The sequence below is a fragment of the Anolis sagrei genome, chromosome 1, assembly GCF_037176765.1.
Source record: "Anolis sagrei isolate rAnoSag1 chromosome 1, rAnoSag1.mat, whole genome shotgun sequence".
NCBI lineage: Eukaryota > Metazoa > Chordata > Lepidosauria > Squamata > Dactyloidae > Anolis > Anolis sagrei.
The window spans coordinates 130,807,406-130,822,369 of NC_090021.1; the positions used below are offsets into that span (position 1 = coordinate 130,807,406).

The window sequence follows — 14,964 nt, forward strand, 5'->3', positions numbered from 1 at the left end:
AGCCTCCAAAGTAAAGGAGCAATTAGTCTTACCTGAATCATGATCACCAGATCATGATCACTAGTGTTTCTACATCTTAAACTCCAGTTACAAAGAGATACTAAGCCATGGCCTCAAGGCAGGATTGTGGTATCAATCCCTGTCTGACTACACCTTCGTCAAACTTCTGCAAACGTAGTGACATGTCAATTCTGTGGTTACGCCATCCAAAAAGTCTCGCTGAGGGTTACTGGAGTAGATTGAATTAATGAATCCATCTCCTTCCCAAGACTGTGATGACCAGGAAGGATATACCAGATTCTTTATACATTCTGGATGTTGTAACTACGCCAGTCTTTTAGCAAGAGGTTACTTGGATTTATTTTCACACATTAGAGCAGTGGTTCTCAACTCGTGGGTCCCCAGAAGGTTTGGCCTTCAATTCCCAGAAATCCTAACAGCTGGTAAACTGGCTGGGATTCCTGGGAGTTGTAGGCCAAAAAACCTGGGGACCCACAGGTTGAGAATCACTGCATTCGAGCAAGGTATCTCAAGGTCTCCACAAAAAGTCATTAGTGTTTCTGTGCATGATCACAAGTGAGGACAAAATAATTGATTGAGCTGCAGGTATAATACATTGCATGCAGAGGTTCCCCGAAGACCTGAAAAATACTTTAAGGATACCTCCTGTTGAGAAAAGCTGCACTACAGAGCATCTAAACACCAGTAAGTCAAGTTCAAGACACTATCAAAGAATATAATGTGCAAACAAAAGATTTATCTGAATGCTTGTTAAACATGTAAGTCTACTGATGTATTCGGAATCAAGTATGCGTCTGACTGAAGTCTAAGACAGTTTTGTTTGTCCATTATGAATTTCATGGCTCAGCTTTATGGTCCATTTTTTGCATTTCTTTTCATTCTGGTGAGACCAGAGAGATCACTCTTCATTCTGTGTGCTTTACTATTTTTGTCTTAACGGATTAAGACAAAGGTGGGAATCGTGTAACTCTTCAGATACACGGTTGCTGTGAGTTTTCTGAGCTCTATGGCCATGTTCCTTTAATTTAAGATATAGTTAAAGCACAGCTCCCAGTATCCCAGTGGTGTAGATAGCTGGGAGTTGCAATGCAACATTGGGAAGGCCTCCTTTAGATGAGGTTTTTCCAATATCATTCTGGCACATATTAGTAATGGTTCTGCTGACTATGAGGTTGTGCCCTTCTCTGGGGAGATAATGCAAAAATTCTAACAACTCTGCAAAGACTAATTTCGTGTCTCCAAATGTTTCATGTAAAACCCTACTGGGTAATTCTCCAAGCAATGAAAATACAAATTTCTGCATTATATAAAAACTTTTAAAATTGTGAATCCTAGAATGAGAATTCTATAAAAAATGTTGTATATGCATACTTCAAATTTTTTTGAAAATTAACTTGCCAACATCAAAGAATATTTTATCTTACTGAAATAGTTTATTTAAAAATATATATATTTCTTCCAATCCAGATCTTCCCACAAATAACAATTATATAAAATATGTATGCCTTCAGTGAAAGGAAACATTTTTATTGTATACATGTTTAAACAATATGCATTTCTTAAAATATGCTGGACTCTCGCTGTGATAAATACTCTTTTGCTTCATCGTGGGCTTCCAAGATAGCTGAAAGAAGGTACATTTAAAAAATTTAAGTTATGGGTCACGCGTCCTTTTTTAGATCAAGTGTATATAAATAACATAATTGAATACAGCGTGGATAAATTACAGTGTATTGATGGGAGGGGTGCTTCCAAAGCTCTGGTCCACTGGTAGGTAACATCTGTTATCTATGACCTGCTAAAGTGAATTCTAATTCATTTCAAGGGGGTTTAATAAAAGGAGATCCCAGTGTAAAGCAAAATCAAATTCTACGCCTCAAGCTTTCCAGACACAAAGAGGAACTGTGCAGGAATCCTGTTTGGTGAACTCTACTATGTAAGGGGAACTGCAAAGTTCACAGTCAAGATGTCAAGCAATTCCTGGTCTGCCTTCAAACTCTGTTGCGATTACTAAAGAAAACACTTAGTGAAATGTCTCATGCTCTTCACTTAAATGTTAGATTTGTTTATCATGAGCACACAGTCACACAACATATATATATATATAGAGAGAGAGATGTGCATATATATGTATGTATACATAGAAGAAAAAAAGAAACCAAGGAGGAAGGTACAATAATGCTTTTCCTTTTTTTTTACTGCCATCATGTTTAACATTATAGTATATTGTAGTTGTATAAAACATGCATTCTCCGGGATAAATTATGGACATGGTATGAATGAGCGCTCACATAAATTATATTTTTATACAAAAATTACAAAATAAAATCAAATTAAGTGCCTACAAGGCCTTTTCCTCCCATCTGTTCTCAAAACACATGCAACTTAAATCACCTTCCTAGTTCCTATATTCCTAAAGTTACGTGCTAAGAGAACAGGATTCAAAAGAAGTTTAAAATACATCTATAGTACGTTCCATTCTTTAAAGGGTTTGTAACAGTTCTTCAATATGTGCGATGAAAAGGTAAAAATAGTTAAAGGGTTCTTTTTTCTTCTTCAAAAATAAAAAAACCCAGCAAAGATAGTATGCAAAAAAAAAAAAAAGGCAGAATGAAGTTTTATAGCACTTAGTAAGGGCAATATAAAGTTCAACAATAATTAAGTTTGTACAAAGGGCTGGATGGAAAATTATGTCTATGCGTGAAAGCTATATATTAGGTTCTAATACTACTGGTTCATTGTTTCTCAAATCAATACTAAGCTGACCCTCCCTCCCTTTCCAAACCCATTAGATATACATTCAGAGCAATCTGACATAGATATAAACTATTATTTGTAAACATAGTGCACTATATGGTTCTGCCACAAAGCAAAATTGCATTCTAAGAGCTGCATCCATTTTCTCTCTCTCTCTTAAATATCTAGAATGGGCACAGACTTGAAGGGAGCAAAATTAATTTAAGGCATTCAAGACTGGTAAAACAGGATTGCCCATTAAGTAGTAACTGAAGTGAGTATATACTTGGAGCTTCTCATTATACTTCGCTGCTGAGCACAGACATGCAGCTACGCAGTTATGGATGATATAAACAGTATGGCTTTATACAAGTGCATAGTTGCAACTGCAGTTCATGGTATATGAATAGTATGTATAAAAATAAAGTGGAAAGTTTTTTTTAAAACCCTCTTGCAGCATTACAGTACAATGTACATATTTACACACCAAAACACAAAACACACACAGTATAATGGTCACTTTTTAAAGATGCAGTCTTCATCAGTGTGACACACCCCTTCCCTCCCGCCACCCAAAAACCCCACCCCCTCTTCTGGCAAACTTGCTGGTGTCGTTTCTCTAAAAAAGAATAATAATAATAATAATCAGAACAGGGATAGATTCCTCATGCTTTTGCTTCCTTTTGTGAAATGTAGTGCGGGCCAGTCCAAAAGGTAGGTTTTGTGGAAGAGTTTCAGCGTATCCTTGCACTATGACCAACCATTCCTCATTTGATTGGCCAACCAGCCAGGTTACATTAAGAAAATGCACACAGGATTTGTTAGTAAGATGTACTGCAGCAAAACAAAACAAAAAAACCACACGCCTCCCTGTAAACTTCTGATATATATATTTATATATAACTGTCTTTCAGGAACATATATATATATATACTTTTCATAAAATTTTGGGATATGATGTTTCAGTCTTATTTCGATAGGAAGGCAATCACCTTCAACAATGGCTGCATTCACAGAAGGCAGTTAGCTGGAAAAAAAGAAGAAGATTGGGTCAGTAAACACAGTTAAATGTATGGAAAAGCAGAATTAATTCTGGGGAAATTAATGCCACTGGCAGGCCCCCAAGACAGTGGTTCTCAACCTGTGGCTCCCCGGCTGGTAAACTGGCTGGGATTTCTGAGAGTTGTAGGTCCAAACACCTGGGGACCCACAGGTTGAAAACCACTGACCTAAGACAAACTCCATGTCAGAAGCAGTACAAGAAAATTACTTAATTACTTAATTTTCCACCAAGCAGGAGATAGGTTGGCAAAGCAGGGCAATGTCCTTAAGTGGCTTTCTATGCCTAAACGAAGAAACTCAAGTCCTTTCTTTCCGACATTGAAGCAAGTGACAGTCCATTCACTTCCAATTAGTTTAACAGGCACCAAGCAAAAATTTGTCCCTCTCTTTTCCCTGTTTCTGTGTCTAAAAATGTCCACATCTGCTTCTTCTGATCCTTCTCCAGTTATGGAAAAGCCTTGAGTTTTGTTTTGGATGGTGAGCTAGTATTTTCTTCTAAACAGACTGGTGCAGAGACACCCATTTTGTTTTTGCAAGGAATTCTACAATGACTGTTGCAACTGAGATCAATCTGCCCTGAAAGTTTGCACTGAATGCCTACTATATCCCATGGGATAGAGCAATATGATGCTTGGGAAAATGGAAGGAAAAAGGAAGAGGAGCCGACCAAGGGCAAGATGGATGGATGGTATCCTTGAAGTGACTGGCTTGACTCTGAAGGAGCTGGGGGTGGTGACGGCTGACAGGGAGCTCTGGCGTGGGTTGGTCCATGAGGTCACGAAGTTGGAAGCGACTGAACAAATAAACAACAACAGAGCAATATAGCAGGGGATGGCAACCCCATTAGGATCTTATGGGAAAACAATACATACTGATGAGAAAGTAGAGAAGAGTGTTTCATATTTAACCATTTCCATATTCATACTTGTAAATGGCATCTTTTTAGGGCCTAGAGCAGGCTTAGGCAAACATCAGCCGTCCAGGTATTTTGGGCTTCAACTCCCACAATTCAGGCTGTTAGGAATTGTGAGAGTTGAAGTCCAAAATGACTGGAAGGCCGAAGTTTTCCCATGCCTAGCCTAGAGGCTATGTTCTCTTTGGAGAATCTGAAAGCACGCCTTTCTCTAAGGCAATGACTAGTCCTTGTGATAAAATGTGCATAAGAGAAAAAGGAATGCTCCAATGTAATAGGCATTAATCTAATGGAATAAAAACAATTGCTAAAATTTGTAATTCACTGTTTTTGCAATGCAACTTCCATCACACATGAATGGTTAGAAAAGGCACACCAATGCAGAGAAAGCCAAGGCATAGCGAGATCTCACAGAACGAGCTGCAAGAATGCCATGTGCAAGTCACTAGCAAATATGAAAAGTTACACTACATTTCAAAACAGATTTATGTTGCTGCCTGCTCCCAAGCCTGCAACAACATACAAAAAACTGAACAAGTAGGTAATTTGATTTTGCTCAAATAGAGATATGCAGATCATTAGCAGCACACGACAAACTGGTGGACATCTGGATTTTTTTAAAAAAATGGTAACTTCAGGATACTTCAGGAGTCATGCATCGTCAGAAGGATTTTGAATGCCGTTTAAGTCATGAAGCTACTTTCAGGGAATTCTCAATCCACACATTTCATCTACAAGGAAAAATCCAAGCAGCATGCTTCGTTTTAAGAAAGCCAATCCACGCTCCTCTCGATACCCATTTACCTCTTCAGAACAAACACGTTATCATCATCGCTATCGTCAAGATCGTTATCGTTCCCAGCATCATCAATATTAAACTCAATATCAAAATCAATATCATCAAATGACCAATCCCAGTCTCTACATGCCATCTCAATCAATCTGAAAAATGAGGTTTTAAAGTTTGTGAGCCACGGTTCACTTTAAAGGCTTCTCAATATGACAGCTATGGTAACACACATTTTTTTCTCCTTTTGCATCGTCATTGTGACATACTGGCCATTGCCCAGAATCCTTATAGATCCTATGCTTTTCTATACCTGTCCATTAGAATAACAAACTAACAACAGTGATCCTCTTCAATGGCTATTGGCCAACGACTGGAAATAACTCGCAGTTGCAAAATAAAACAGCAAGCTACATATTTGGAAGTGTATAATTATTATGGTGTTCCGCTTTAAAATCGTTCTAACGAAAATGTGAAAACATGAAACAGCAGGATCAGACTAGTAAAACAGGAAAACTACATAAGAACAGCTTGCCAAAATGATTTTTTATCTGTAATCACATAAACTGAAGGATAACTCCATGAGAGCAGATTGTGGGAATAGTCTGCACAAGACTTCCCATGTCTATGTGGCCAGATTTGATATGCTCCTGAAAGAGGATGGCATCATAAACAGACCTAACATTAAAATAGTAGTTTTAGGAGATGTTTGTACTCCACCCGAGACTTAATTTATGTATCACAGATTTTTTCCCTCCCCATCTGCTCAGCTCCTACATCACACTTGGATGGTGTTGATTATACAAGTTGGAGTCATGTCCGACTCTGGGGGCTGGTGCTCATCTCCATTTCTAAGCCAAAGAGGCACCATGTCTGTACACACCTCCAAAGTCATGTGGCCAGCATGACTGCATGGAGCGCTGTTACCTTCCAGCCGAAGCAGTACCTATTGATCTACTCACATTTACATGTGATCAAACTGCTAGGTTGGTAGAAGCTGCGGCTAACAACTGGAGCTCACCCTGCTCCCTGGATTCAAACCTTTCCATCAGCAAGTTCATCAGCTCAGCCACCAGGGGGCCCATTTTCTACATTATTTCTAAAGCATTACTTTTGTGAACAGAAATGTAATATTGGAAAAAAGAAGACATATTTTGTTGACAAAATATTGGTGGTTTATTTCAGAATAAAGAACAGAAAAAATTCTGTCTATGTGCCTTCAGGTCAAATGTTGACTTTTGCTGATCCCATGAATTTCATCACTTTTTTTTTTAGTCAAGCAAATCCAGGACAAGGATAGGGTTTTTCTCCCCCAGATCCTTCCTCTGAAATGGAGCTACAGGACCTGGTACTTCTTGGCCATCTCACACCCAGGTATTAATCGGCACTTTAACTTCCAAAATCAGACAGGATCTGGTGCCTTTCGGCCAAAGTAGAATATTTATGCACATTTTGTGTGCTCCACTGCTTTTAATGGAATTTAGAAATGTAGCGAAATTTCTCCAAATGGATTCAAATTTCTCATGTTCCTTTAAATAAATGAAATCAGCTTTCAGTATTTTACTATACATTTACTGTTATTTTATATGCAACAAGTGCCAAACAGGAAAAGGCATGAAATGCACAGAAATTGCCTTTCATGGCATTTGAGTCATACTCAGATTCAATCTGTCATTAAATGACAATATTGTTTTTGCTCTCCAGTTAAAACCACATCTGTAATCTTGGTTAAAATGTAACAGTACTATAATCAATGCATTTAAATATTAAAGAAGTGTCCACTTTTAAAAACATCTATATTCTCAAGTGATTATTATGACACCAATGTCTTTAAAAATATTGTCATTTAGGCGTCATAGCCAAGCTCTCATGGTTAGTTCTCACAATTAGCGTGCTTCAACCACAGGTCCCTATTACTTACTGTTGAAATGTTAAAAAACAACACAGTACAGAAAATAAACACAATTCAGTGAAGGACAATTCGAAGGACAGGCCCAGAACTAAAAAAAAATAAAATAGAATTACAACTGTCATAAAATGATAACAATCAAAAGATGGTATGTGCTATATTCACCCCAAAGGTTCATCATAAGTGAAATTTATTTATTTATTTACTATATTTCTACTCTGCTCTTCTCACCCTGGAAGGGACTCAGAGGAGCTTACAGTTATGCCAAGATTCAAAGCCGCATTATAAATACAAAAACAACAACACAATGAGTAACAAAACCAATAAAACATATAAATACAATTAAAACAAATTAAAACATAATGCCTAGTCTCATGGCCGTTATTTGTGGTGCTTCATTTGAGTCGAATTCCATAGTACACTACTCCCCGAACACCTGGTATCAGAGCCAGGTCTTTAGCTTTTTTTCTGACTATCAAGAGGGAGGGGACCAATTTGATATCACTGGAAAGGGAGTTCCATAGCTGAGGGGCCACCACTGAGAAGGCGCTGTCTCTCGTCCCCATCAGTCGCACTTGCAAGGGGGGCGGGATCAAGAGCAGGGCCTCCCTAGAAGATTTTAACACCCTGGATGGCTGATAGAGGGAGATAAGTTTGGGCCAAAACTGTTTAGGGCTTTATAGGCTAAAGTCACTATTTTATAGATCTGAAATTAATTCAGATCCAGAAATCAGTATTTAGGCTTCCAAAATTTTCCACTGAAACAATAATGCCACTAGCTATCCTTTTGGAGGTAATTAATAGATGGCAGCTACTCCATCTAACAGAAGAAGGCTCAAAGAAAAGTTTAACTTTATAGACTTTCAAATCAAATTGAGGATTATCATTTTAATTTTATCTATCTGTCACCAAATGCACAATGTCACACAGTTGTCACTTTTAAATTAAGAAAAGTAGCATGCTGAATTCTGGCACCTTTTAGAGCCCTCTTAATTATTTTTTCCAGGAAGGAAAAACATATTTAGGACTGAAAAGCAGTCTATATTACAGAAGATCCATGGTGAGTCTATCCCCATCTGAAATTGTAGAAGGGATATAAACAAAATAGCCACTGCCACAATCATATTCTGTTAGCAGACAAATTCCATATAGAAAATCTCTGTTACTCTATACTATTTAAGCAGCAGAAAACACCCAAGGTGATTTCTTCCTAACTCTTCCCACCATAGAGACTAAATGGCATGCTGTACAGGACCTTGTCTGATCTTCACTGTCTGTTCTGGTACAACGTGGATTATAAATCAAACAGATTCTAAATCTAGCTCTCACTTTATTTCTTGGGGCTCTGAAGAAGTCTCCTTCAAGCTCAGATAACCCTTAACTTTAAGCGGAAGACATCACAGGACGTGCTGCTAATTGACATCATTAAAACAAAGCATTCTGCTGCTTCAATGCTTCTACTAATGCAAAGCCAAAAATATAATTTTACTGCTTTGTGAAGTAAGTGGCTTGACCTGGACTTTGAATGCCCTATAACAGCTCCTCATGGTATGTATTTGACCATTTCACCCTTTTCTGCAAACATTTGCAGAACAGATTAGAGCAGATATGGGCAAACTCTGGCCCTCCAGGTGTTTTGGACTTCAACTCCCACAATTCCTAGCAGCCAATAAGCTGCTAGGAATTGTGGGAGTTGAAGACTAAAACACCTGGATGGCCAAAGTTTGCCCATGCCTGGATTACAGTGTCTCCTGAAAGAGAATGATTTTACCAGCAGAAGCAACAAAATGCTCTCATGATGGATGTTTACCCTTCAGAGGCGCTCAAATATACATCTAGAAGACACTAAATGAAATTTAGAGCTACCAGAAACCTTAGCAATTTCTACCTCCATAATAATAAGCATTTCCCATAAAACAGTGAGGAGTTTTTCATTTGTTGTTACCTTGGAGGGAAGCCTTCCTTTTTATTTGGAGGAAGCTGTTTGCTTGGCCGTCTGATAGACTGGTTTGGCTGTACCTTCATGGAAGTTCTTGGTGAAGACCGTGCAAATGGATCTGGTGCCGGGGGTTTCTTGGGGATCCTTTTCCCCAGGCGGCTCACCCATTTCTGTTGATCCTCCATGGAATTGGCTAACAGCAGTAGGTTCTTTGCAGTCGATATATCATAATTCACTGAAACACATTAAAAAACAGTAACTTAGAACGCACATACAGAAAGTCAACTCACTGTACTTAGATGGGGGAAAAAATAACCAGACTCCTTCATTCCTGTCATGGGCACGTGTGTCCTGCCAAAGTAGGCCAACTTTAAACATGTGCTCAATCAACTTTCCCAGCAGGCATACGTTAGCATGAAACACAATCCAGCCAAACAGCAGACAAATCACAAGGCAGCTCATATAACGACTATAAGGAATATTTGGAGGGGAGGGGTTGGGCAGGCTAAGAAAGGCATAAAATTTGAGACTATCATGCTAGCAAGTCATAGAATCACAGAATCATAGAGTTCTGGACCTTGTGGGCCATCCAGTCCAACCTCATTCTGCCAAGAAGCAGGAAAATCACATTCAAAGCACCCACAACAGATGGCCATCCAGCCTCTGTTTAAAACCCTCCAAAGGAGCTTCCACCACGCTCTGGGAAAGAGAGTTCCACTGTTGAACAGCTCTCACAGTCAGGAAGTTCTTCCTAATGTTCAGGTGGAATCTCCTTTCCTGTAGTTTAAAGCCTTTGGTCCGTATCCTAGTCTCCAGGGTAGCAGAAAATAAGCCTCCTCCCGTGACCTCCCCTCACATCTTGATACATGGCCCACATCATGTCTCCTCTCAGCCTTCTCTTCTGCAGGTTAAACATGCCCAGCTCATTAAGCCGTTCCTCATAGGGCTTGTTTTCCAGGCCCTTGATCATTTTAGCCACCTTCCTCTGGAAACATTCTTGTCAACATCTCCCTTCAATTGTGGTGCCCAGAATTAGACACATAATTCCAGGTGTGGTCTGACCAAGGCAGAATAGAGGGCTAGCATGACTTCCCTTGATCTAAGACACTATACACCAATTATTCCTGGCACTTCACAGGATGCAGGAGTTTCACCTGAGTGGTCCAACAGGCCAACCCAAGTTAATTCTGCTGTTATCACCTAGATACCTTTGCAAGGCGCAATGATCTCTTCTTTTTTATCCATGTGATCTTTATGGCATTTGATGTGGCAGCGACGGCACTCTAGGGCAGGAGGAGGCTTAAACATGTGCCACAAGGGCTTCATACAGGCCTCACAGTTGGTTGGAAAGTGATACAGTGTAGGTATGAATTCGTGTCCCTTGTGGCAAGTATAGTTGGATTTATCTCCTGTTAATTCCGCTGGGAATTCCAGTTCCTTCTTGCTTTCCCCTTCGTTATCGTATAGGATCTGAATAATATACAAATAGAACCACATCATTCAAAGTTTTTCAAAGGAACCAAATAGAAACGTGAAACCTGAACCCCAAAATGGAAAAAAAAAAGATTTTTATTCACTAAACAGTGATGCATTTCAGCCAATAAATAATATTGAAATATTTCAAGGCAGTGCACTAATATCACTTACAGAGATGTCCACCAATCCATTTCTGGATTTCCTTTAGTGGTAGAATTGTTATATGATCTATTTGCAAATTACATTAAGTGGGAGCTAATGAGTGTGGTGGACCATAGTTTCCTGCTTAGTTCAGGCTTCTGTGCTTTGGATTTTTGTGCCTGTAGGTCCAAATGAAACAATTGCTTCCAATTAATGCAACATGTCAGTGGGATAAAGAGAACTGGATAAAAACACATTCAGTTAATAAACTCTCCCCACTCCCACTCCTAATGTGTAACGCTTAGGGTCTACACCAGGCATGGGCAAACTTCGGCCTTCCAGGTGTTTTGGACTTCAACTCCTATAATTCCTAACAACCTACTGGCTGTTAGGAATTGTGGGAATTGGAGTCCAAAACACCTGGAGGACCGAAATTTGCCCATGCCTGGTCTACACACGACATTCATCCCAATCAGCTCAGAAACGAGGAATGAAACTAATACAGTTTATGAGGCTAATTTTTATTATTTAGTAATATATAGACTACTTGTAACATGTAAATTTATTTGATATAAAGTTTGGATGCTTTGTGCAAGTCCTTTTTTGTTGGTTGAAGAGAAGGGAAATAGGTTTTCCACTATACTATACGATAGAATAATGAAGGTCCAGAAAAGAACTGGAAAAACACAGGGGGAAATAGTTCCCTGCACACCCGCATTTTTCTCTCCAAGGACTTTAAAAAATAATTTCTAATGGAAAAAGTGGTGCAATGAAGAAAAAAACCCCACATTTTTTTAGCACTTTGTGTCCTTCTGTGCCTTAAATTATGTTCTTTGGGACTAGGGGACCTTTTGGAGCAGATATAGGAGGAAATTCCATAGTGAGACACCCCCCTCTCCACGCACCACAAAAAGACCTCTGTGGAATTCATACCCAACTCCAGGGAAAAGTGGCCTCTCAAGAAATTTGCTCAGACCTCCATGATGATCCTATGATATGCTCCCTTTCTATGTCCCTCCAGCACAAGTCTATGGTATGCTGGGGCTGGAAGTCAGATAACACTGTAACAAAATTTCTGTTCCTGGTTTGAAAGTGTTATTTCCTATTTAATGGTTCAGTCCATACTTTGGAAGTAGTTGTTGTACTCCAGAAACTTTGTCTTTGTGCCACAAACTATGTTGAATTGGTTGGGACTCTATGAGATATTCACTGAAAAGCTGTACTAAAATATCTTGCAGGATGTCCCTTCCGCAAAAAACTAAGTTTTTGCAATTTAATAAACTTTCTCCATGTTTTTATGATAGAACCAATTAGAAAATGCAAAAATTGTGTTACATAGTGTAATTTAATTACATTTGGTCTTATCTGCAATTTCAGGTAACTGTGGTCTGGCCGGGAACGTATCCCTTGCAGATGCATGGGTCTTACTGTGCTTCTGCATCATGAGCAAAAGTCTACTTGTGCAATATTATTTCTGCAGCAATAGCTTTGGTCATAAATATCCCAAATGTCACAATTTTACTGAAGTAGAAATCAGACATTGTTATGTTGTCCAAACAGTAAAGTAAATTTAGTTTGAAGTAGCAACGATTAAATATAGTATTCTTTTTTCCCATCAAAATCACACTAGTTCCTACCACAGGGTGTGAAACATGACTATCTGAGAAACACTACAGGGCCTGCATGGGACCTCAAGAGGGCTAAATTACACTTAGTGTAAAAACACCAATTTAAATAAAATTAGATTAGAATATTCTGATGAGTTGCAGTACATTTTCTTTCACCCCATCTTAATCTTCTCGCTAACATTACCTGGAAAATCCTGGGAATATCCTTGGAATCTGCTCTGTATACATCTGTTTGCGTAACAGGCCGGACATGGAATAATTTGCTGCAACAGCAAGAATGCAGATAAATAATTTAAAAAGGTATGATATGAATATTAAAGTACATAATTCAAAACTAATCGTCCTTATGGAAACTTTCTCATTTACTTCTGTACCAATGAACTTTGATCCTAAAAAACAATATAAATTGAAAATTGTACTGGAATAGATTCTATACTTAGTATGTTTTTGAAACTGGCAAATATTACCTCCATTACCCTTTTTCTATGTATTCTTCAGACAAACAGTCTGAAGTAATAACAAAAATGGCTATAATAGGTATGCCATTGTCCTCATGATTAGACCCAACAAAGAGTTAAGAATCAAAATTAAAATGTACAACAGCCTCATCCTGAAGCTTTAGGCAACAACTCAGACAATGCTTAGGCCTTGGCTATGCTTACTGGATGATGCAATTAAAAGCATCTAGAGCAGTGGCTCTCAACTTGTGGGTCCCCAGGTGTTTTGGCCTACAACTCCAAGAAATCCCTGACAGTTTACCAGCTGTTGGGATTTCTGGGAGTCGAAAGCCAAAATATCTTTCCTTCCTTGGGTCCCTTATCACTAGAAGGAAATAAAGGTGGCTCAAGTAAAGGATTTCTTTTTCAACTACCACCTTCTTTTCCAATGAACATGGCTCAAAGATGCAGTAACTCACTCATAGATTTCTAACAGGTGCAACAATCCTGACAACTACCAGCTAAATCCAAATGGCAGTTACAGCTAGAGCGGATGCCCTGAATCAATGAAAACTTATAAAGTCAACTTTCATGTAATTTCCAAAGATTTCATATGTCTACTTCAGCGGGCACTAACAACTGAGCTGAAGCCCATTATGTCTGACCTGTGTTATTTACAAGAAGTGCTTATAGAATGGAAGATATGTGCTCAGAAACACTGACTACTAGGGACATTTTTTAACCAAGTTGTTCCTAAATAAGAATTAAAACTATGCATAATTTGATAGCCCAGTGTGAAATACAAGACAGTTGGTATATATACAAAATACGATTTTTTTCACCGTGGTCACACTCTCCAACTTTTCCAAAATCCTAGTAACAACTAACTTTGCAGATTTTCTTTATAATGAAGGCTAATAGTAAAGTAAAGGTTTAAGTCTAGTCATGTCCAACTCTGGGGGGTGGTGTTCATCTCCATTTCAAAGCTGTAGACACCTCCAAGGTCATGTGGCCAGCACGACTGCAGAGTGCTGTTACCTATTGATCTACCCACATTTGCATGTTTTCGAATTGCTAGGTTGGCAGAAGCTGGGGCTAACAGCGGGAGCTCACCCCACTCCCCAGATTCAAACCACTAACTTTTCGGTTAGCAAGTTCAACAGCTCAGCGGTTTAACCCTCTGTGTCACCAGGGGGCTGTTACAAACATAAAACTCAATCCTAGCTAAAACCAAAAAGTTGGAAAACACACAGGGGAAAAAGGGAGGGATTGGAGTATGCGATCATGCTTTCTTTGTAAGGTGAGACCATTGTGGGTGAACAAGCTATACAGCATTAATATATAATACATTCATTTTTGTTAACTTCCACAATGTGTTTTTTTTTCCTCCAGAGGTTTCCTGAGACTTTTAATTCAAAATTAATTCCTCTAATATCCTCATTCAGCTATTGAAACCTACTAGGTGATCTTGGTCAAGCCACACTGCCTCAGCTTCAGAGAAAGGCAAAGGCAACCCTTCTCAGAAAAAAAAAACATACCAAGAAACCCTTGTAATTTGGTCTCCTTACATCAGAAATAATTTGAAGGCACACAAAAAAGCAACTCTAATATATCGTATTGATAAAAAACAAATCACTTAAAGAAATAAAGTCTTATAGGCAATACATACTCAATGTCTAAGACCATGTAAGGGTTTGATTGTTCTTTATCTTGCTCACTATGGTAGAACAGGACCTTCTTGCTGCTAACAACCACATACTGTTAGGAAAAAGAAACAAATCACAAATATTCATTTTGATTTTAACAACCTCTCTCTCTTCCACGGCAATATGTTTACAGTGTGAAGATGTATCTTTGCACACATTTGGGGACTATTTAAACTATTTCTTACTACTGCTCTACTTATAGTTACTGA

General features: G+C 38.7%; 1 protein-coding gene across 4 annotated transcripts in view; it reads right to left on the bottom strand.

The window, feature by feature from the left end:
* Positions 1 to 1,434: 1,434 nt before the first annotated feature.
* ROCK2 (Rho associated coiled-coil containing protein kinase 2) overlaps positions 1,435 to 14,964 on the bottom strand; it is a 102,899-nt gene continuing 89,369 nt past the window's right edge. For 3 of the 4 annotated variants that reach the window (XM_067468619.1, XM_067468616.1, XM_060787553.2), the window contains 6 exons: positions 14,719 to 14,807; positions 12,797 to 12,875; positions 10,576 to 10,837; positions 9,374 to 9,602; positions 5,537 to 5,674; positions 1,435 to 3,784 (listed from right to left, as the gene is read on the bottom strand). In XM_067468619.1, the coding sequence (XP_067324720.1) occupies positions 3,781 to 3,784; positions 5,537 to 5,674; positions 9,374 to 9,602; positions 10,576 to 10,837; positions 12,797 to 12,875; positions 14,719 to 14,807 (801 nt within the window). In that variant the 3' untranslated portion in view covers positions 1,435 to 3,780. The remainder of the gene's footprint in view (positions 3,785 to 5,536; positions 5,675 to 9,373; positions 9,603 to 10,575; positions 10,838 to 12,796; positions 12,876 to 14,718; positions 14,808 to 14,964) is intronic. The other variant, XM_067468624.1, reaches the window with a different exon arrangement.